The 7,204-nt window shown below is 43.7% G+C and overlaps 1 protein-coding gene across 1 annotated transcript in view; it reads right to left on the bottom strand.

Moving 5' to 3' along the window:
- Positions 1-6,895, bottom strand: part of LOC119579973 (solute carrier family 35 member F1-like) — a 26,159-nt gene extending 19,264 nt beyond the window's left edge. The window contains 2 exon segments of the mRNA XM_037927817.1: positions 6,346-6,412; positions 6,891-6,895. Of these exon segments, the coding sequence (XP_037783745.1) occupies positions 6,346-6,412; positions 6,891-6,895 (72 nt within the window).
- Positions 6,896-7,204: the final 309 nt, after the last annotated feature.

Below are 7,204 nucleotides of genomic sequence, written 5' to 3'. Positions count from 1 at the left end.
GCTGAACGATAGAATGATGCTATGCTTCTGTCTTTGAACTGAAAAGATAAAACAAAATTGTTTTATTTTCTGTGTCCATTTTCTACAAATGATCAGGAAGACATGTATACATTAGTATAAATTAGTATAGATTAGTTTTCAATATTTCAGATTATGCAAAAGAGCACTTTAAAGAACTGTCAGTAAAGTTAGTTAACAATAAAATCAATTGTGTCAAATTAAGAATATTAATGATATATAAACTATCACAGAAAATTAAATCTATAGGAAAAATAAGCAAGCTAATGCAAATTAAAATATGCATAAAGGAAAACAAAATCAAAGGAAAAAAAACAGTAAATGGAAAATAATAACAACTACACACACACACACACACACACACACACACACACACACACACACACACACACACATACAGACGCATATACACATAAACACACACACACACACACACACACACACACACACACACACACACACACACACACACACACACACACACACACACACACACACTTTTTTATTGATTCATTCACTTATCTATCTACTCTTTCATTTCAAAACACATCTTACCTGTGCAAACGTACCAGCTGTGGACGGGCATGCCCCAAGGACGAGGAAAATAACAATGAGAATAAATAAGACGAAATAAAATAAAATAGGAGATACAAAAACCTGCAAAACGAGATAACAGAATGGATAATAAAATGTATAAAAATAAATGTATCATAATAGCTGCCAAGAAGAGGGAGGAAGAAAGGAGAAACGAGTAGACAGAGGAAGGACGAATTCTAGACGTCTCGTGCCATGACACAAGACGGAAAGGGAGAAAGTAAATAAAAAAGAAGGAAAAATTAAATAATTTTTAATAAAAAAAAAAAAAAGGAAAAAAGGGGGCCCATTTTTATTCCTACAAAAAAGAAAAAACAAATACTAAAAGAAAAAAAAAAAACAGAATAAAAAACCCTTTTCCCCCTTCCCCTCCTCTTTTTTTTTTTTTCCCCCCTCCCCCTTCCCTTTTTCCCCCTTTTATTTCCCTTTTTCCCTTTTCGCCCCCGCCCCCCCGGGGACCCCCCCCCGCCCCCCCCCCCCTCCCCCCCCCCCCCCCCCCCCCGGACCCTTTCCTGACCTCCCACTGACGGGGGACGACGTAAACGGGTTGGGGCCTTTTGAAAACCGGGAGTTGCTTGGGCCGGTTCGACTTGCGGGGGAGGCCCGAAGTACTTGAGGCCCTTGGTGCCCCCACCCCCCGCAGGGGGGCCCCCCCTCGCCCGAGCGGCACGCCACCCCAGGGCTGTGACCGGGGCCCCCCCGGGGCACGTTTTTTGAATAAAGCTCAGGGCTGGGGGAGAGGCGGGGGTTTTAAAGCTTGGGTGGGTGGGGGGGTGGGTTGGGGGGGTGGGTGGGGGGGGGGGGGTGGTAATTTTAAGAAAAAGTTGGTCCGGTTGGGGAACCCGGGCGGGGGGCGGGGGCCGGTTTAGCAGGGGCGGAAGGGGGGGGAGGGGGGAATAAAAGGAAAGGGAAAGGGGGGTAAAACAGTAAATAGACAGATGAAAAAGAGAAAGGAAAGGAAAAGATAAAATGATAGAAAATTAGACAGTTTTCAGGGCCTAAAGGGGGGGGAAGGGGCCCCGGAAATTTTTAAGTGGGTAAGATATATAAAAAAATTAATGATAACAGCCCACAGGGGAAAAAGAAAGAGGGGGAAAGGATAAGCGAAAAGAAAAAGGGGCGGGACGAACAGAAAAAAAATTTTGAAAAATAAAGCAATTAAAAATCCCGGTGTTTTATCAAAAAACCCCCTCAAAGGGGTTGGGCAAGGGAACTAACAAAACACCTGGCAAGGTAGCGCGCCCCTTTTCGGGAAGCTCTTTAGCGGGGGGGCGAGGGGGAAAGGGGGGGGGGGAAAAGGGAGGGGAAAAACAAGGGGGGGGGAGAGAAGGAAAAAGAAGAGAGAAATGGGGGGGAAAGGGGGGGAAAGGGGGGGGAAAAAAGGGGGGGGGGAAAAAGAAAAAAGGGGAAAAAAGGGGGGGGGGAAAAAGCAAAAAGGGGTGGGAAATTGTTTTATTGGTGATTTTTGCTAAAAAAAAGTGGATAAATGGGGGGCTCGCAGAGGGTTGGGGTGGTGGTTTTAGAATAAATTTTTAATGGCAATACCCGGGGAAAATTTTAAAAATCCCTTTGGGAAAAAATAGTTTAAATTTTAAGAAAAACCGAAAAGAAGAGAGGGAGAGAAAAGAGGGGAGAGAGAGAGAGAAAGGGGGGGAATTTTTCCCCTTTAAAAAAAAAGATGAGCAAAGGGGACAGTTTCAGGGGTTTAAGGGAAAGCATTTAAAATGATGATAATCACCTACAAAATACCCATTTCAATTTTCCCCCAATCATTGCATTAAAAAATTATTCTTAAATCATTTTTCCTCGCGATCTTTAAAACCCCAAGCCCCATTTTCTTTTTCTTCCCCTCGGGTGGTTTTTTTTTTTTTTTCCCTTTAAAAATTATTTATTTTTTTAAAACTTTTTTTTTTCATTTACCACTTTCATGCCCAACCAAAACTCTCTTTAAAAAGGAACCCATGCGAGGACCCCTTTCCCTTTAGGGGTTTAAATAAACGCCCTTTAACCCATATTTTTTGTAAAAATGTTAAGTGAAAACGAAATTAATTTCCCTGAGCCTGTGAAAAATTCCTTCGGGGAGAATTTTTTAAAAAAAAAAAGTTTTTTGTTTTGTGTGTGTTTTTGGGGTTTGGGTTTTGGTGTGTGTGGGGTGTGGTGTGGGGTTTTGTGTGTGGTGTTTTGTTGTGTGGGGTGTGGTGAGGGGGTTGAGTGGGGTTGGGTGAAGTGGGTGAGGGATTTGGGGAGGGGGTTAAAGGGGGATTTGGGTAAATTTGAGTGGTAAATGAGTGGGTTAGTGGGGGTGAGGGAGGAGTGAGTGGGTGAGTGATGGGGGTGAGTGAGGGGTGAGTGGGAGGGGTTGAGTGAGGGGGAGTGAGTGGTGAGTGGTGAGTGAGTGAGTGGTGGTGAGTGAGGGGGTGGTGGGGGGTGGGGGGGTTGAGTGGGTATGACTGTGGGTGGTGAGTGGGGGTGGGTGGGTGGTGGGTGATTGGGGTGGGTGGGAGGGGGTGGTGGGGTGGTGGTGGTGATGGTGAGTGAGTGGTGAGTGCTGGCCGCTCAGAAAATGTCCGATGAAAAAAAGTGCGGGGGAAAACGTGATTCATGTAAAATAAATGAATAAATGAATGAATAAATAAAGGTGGCGAGAGGTTTGGGGGGGAAGGTGGGACCGACTGAGCTTGTAAATATGTGTGAATAAATGAGCAAGTGAGTGAATAGTAAATGATTTAGTGAGTGAGTGAGTGTGTTCCTCCATTCCGTGCATCCCTGGGCACAAAGGGAGTCGACCGCTCATTCTTTCGGCCCAACAAAATCTGTATTTTTAATCACGCTCCGTAATCTAGTTACGGATGTCAATCACGATTCAAGTAAATATCAGCTTTGTATTTCGCACGCGCCTAGTAAAGACAGGTAAAAAGAGAGAAGAAAAAATACAAAACATTTCTTTACATTTTAAAAAAAAAAAAAAAAATCTATTTATTCCTATATTTATTATCTACGCATTCATTCGCTTAAAAACAGTATTTCAATTTTTTGAGACGAAAATATCGGATCGGTAACCGCGTTCCAATATTTTTCCGAATAAATGGAAAAAAGAATTTTCCTGGAATTTGGCCAGAAATATCCAATTATAAACACAAAGGTTTCAATTCCATAGATACACGAAAAAAATATATTCGTTCTACACGTACTAAATGGAATTTCAGTCTTGTCGGGCGGTTTCAAAACAAACAGAAATTACGGCGTGTCAAGCTTGTAATTAAATAAATTCGTCTGTTCTTCTAAAAGGTGTGTCGCAATTTGATTCTTTTTTGCTTGTTTCGTTTTCTTGCTTTGCTTTCGTGTTATTCTCTGCGTTTGTCTCTGTCTGTCGCAATTCTCTCTTTCTCTCTCTCTCTCTCTCTCCCCTCCTCTCTCCTTTCCCTCCCTTTTTCCCTCTCTCCTCTCTCTCCCCTCTCTCTCTCTCTCTCTCTTCCCCCCTCTCTCTCTCCTCCCTCTCTCCTCTTTCTTTCTCCCCTTCTCTCTCCTCTTTCCAACTTTTCTCTCCTTTCCCCTTCTCCTCTCCTTTCTCCCTTCTCTCTCCTCTCTTTCTCTCCCCCCTTCTCTCTCTCTCTCTCTCTCTCCTCCCCTCTCCCTTTTTCTCTCTCTTTCCCTTCCCCTCCTCTCTCTTTCCCCCCTCTCCCCCCTCTCCTCCTTCTCTCTCTCTCCTTCTCTCTCTCTCCCTTCTCTCTCTCTCTCTCTCCCTTTCTCCTTCTCTCTCTCCCCTTCTCTCTCTCTCTCTCTCTCCTTTTCTCTCTCTCTCTCTTTCCCCCTTCCCCTCTTTCCCTCTCTCTCCCTCTCTCTCTCTCTTCTCTCCTCCTCTCTCTCTCTTCTTCTCTCTCCTCTCTCTTCTCTCTTCCCCCCCCCCCCCTTCCCCCCCCCTTCTCTTTTTTTTTTTCCCCCCCCCCCTCCCCCCCCCCGCCCCTTTCTCCCCCCCCCCCCTTTTTTTTTTTTTTTTTTTTTTTTTTTTTTTTTTTTTTTTTTTTTTTTTTTTCTCTCTCTCTCCCTTCTTTCTCTCCCCCTTCTCTCTTCCCCTCTCTCTCCCCCTTCTCTCTCTCTCTCTCTTCTCCCTTTTCTCTTCTCTCTCTCTCTTCTCTCTCCCTTTTCTCTCCTTCTCTCCCTCTCCCCCTTTTCTCTCCTTCTCTCCCTCTCTCCCTTTTCTCTCTCCTCTTCTCCCCCCTTTTCTCTCCTTTCTCTCTCTCTCTCTCCTCCCTCTTCCCTTTTTCTCTCTCTCTCTCCCCCTTCTCTCTCCTGTCTCTCTCCCTTTCTCTTCTCTCTCTCCCCTCTCTCCCCCCCTCTTTCTCTCTCATCTCTCTTCTCTCTGTCTCTCTCTTTCTCTCTCTCTCTTTTTCTTTCTCTTTTTTTTTCTCTCTCTCTCTCTTTCCTTCTCTCTCTTTCTCTCTCTGGAGGGGGAAGAGGAAAAGGGAATAGGGGAGGGGGAAGGGGGAAGGGGGAAGGCGGAAGAGGAAGAGGGAAGAGGGGGGGGGGGTATGGAGATATCCCTCCGCCGCGGCTGAAGGCTGCGACGATCCATGCTCGAGGACAGGGAGAGGAGTGGGGTAGGGGGGGTAGGGGAGGGGTTGGTCAACCTCTATCTGCGTGTGTTTTTCCTTATTCCGGAAGCCGTGTGCTCGCAGGAGGGTCTATTTGTATCACTGAACCGGAAGAGAGATTGGGTCCCCTCCTTTCCCCCTTCCCATCCTTCTTCTTTTCGTTATTTCTCCTTCTCTTCTTCTCCTTTTCTCTCTCTGCGTTTTATTTATCTTCTCCCTCTCCTCCTTCCTAATCCTTTTCCCTCTCCCTTTGTATTTCCCCCTCCCTCTCTCCTCCTTTCTTATCCTTCTCCCTCTCCCTTTGTATTCTCTTCCCTCTCTCCTTCTCCCTCTTCCTTTATTGTTCATTTCCTTCTCTCTCCTCCCTTCGTTCTCGCCCCTTCTCCCTCTCTCTTTTCCTCAGAGGCTCTATACACAGCACGCAACCCCCGCAGGCGCTGCAGTTCAAGGCGTCGAGGTGCTCCCACAGCCCCGTCACCCCCTCCCCCCTCACCTACCCCTGCCTCTCCCCCCTCCCTACTTTCCTTCCCCTTCCTTTTCCGCTTCTAACCCCCCCTACCCCTTTCCCAAAAATTTTTATTTTAATATATATTATAAATATTATAATATATATATATTATATATATATAATATCACCATATAATATACAATATATATTTAAAAATTCAATATTTAATATATTATATATAATATATATATAATTAAAATATATTTATATATTTAATATAAAAATTTAATATATATTATAAAAATATTAAAATTTATTATTATTTTAAATTTTTAAAAACCCCAAAAAAATATATATATATATATATACTATATATCTAATATATATATATATATATATATATATATATATACTAAATTATATATATAGATATATATATATTATATATATATAATATATATATATATATAATATATATATTATATATATATATATATATATATATATATATGTATATATATATATATATACAAAATAAAAAAATACAAACCAAACTATAGTGCAAGAGGTATACGCATAATGCGAGGAGAAGCAAAGTCCGAAATTAAACCCGTTTTTCGCCCGAGTTTCCGAACAGACGCCGCTCCGTCGACGCCGAAGACCCGTCAGTCTGATCGGTCTCACTGATTAAACCTTCGGGAAATCAACGCCAAACTTCAGCCACAGCCGTCGGTTGAATTTTTCCTTAAGGAGTTCTGAACTGTTGCTTCGGACGCGCAAATACCTTCACTTTTGATGCATCAGTTCATTATCAGCGTCTAGGCATTTCGAGAAAAAAATATATCCAAACTTCCCAAACTTTAGAAGATAAGCTGATGAATCGTAATATATTATCAATATTTATTCTCTCCCTTTCCCTGTTTATGTCTGTCTGTCTGTCTGTCTGTCTGTCTGTCTGTCTGTCTGTCTGTCTGTCTGTCTGTCTGTCTGTCTGTCTGTCTGTCTGTCTGTCTGTCTGACTGTCTGTCCCTCCCTCTTTCTCTTTCCGCACCCCCCCCTTCTCTCTCTCTCTCTCTCTCTCTCTCTCTCTCTCTCTCTCTCTCTCTCTCTCTCTCTCTCTCTCTCTCTCTCTCTCTCTCTCTCTCTCTCTCTCCCTCCTTAAATATCTTATCTTTTGGAAAGCGAGGAGGAAGTAAGGGAACGTAATTCCTTGCTTCCTCACTTGCTTGCTTGCTTACGCCATCGCTGACTGCACAGTAGCATCGAAAGCAATATGCTTTTGGCACGGAAAGCACGGCGGCCGGAGCTATGTGAACGACCCAGTGGATTGGGGGGTGGGGGGGGGGAAGGGGAATCATGCAACAGAGGTATGTTAATCTTCTGCGGAGAAAATGTATTGCTTTCATTGCATGAGCGTTACCGGCTATATCAACATGAGGGTTTATGCATGCTCGAGCATCGAGGAAGGTAGGCAGACAGACAGACATCCAGACAGACATACACAAACACTCATGACAAACACGCACAGAGACGTTTACTGTCTGTCTGACTG

This window comes from Penaeus monodon, chromosome 13 (genome assembly GCF_015228065.2).
Source record: "Penaeus monodon isolate SGIC_2016 chromosome 13, NSTDA_Pmon_1, whole genome shotgun sequence".
Taxonomy (NCBI): Eukaryota; Metazoa; Arthropoda; class Malacostraca; order Decapoda; family Penaeidae; genus Penaeus; species Penaeus monodon.
This window is presented reverse-complemented; position numbering and strand designations above follow the sequence as displayed.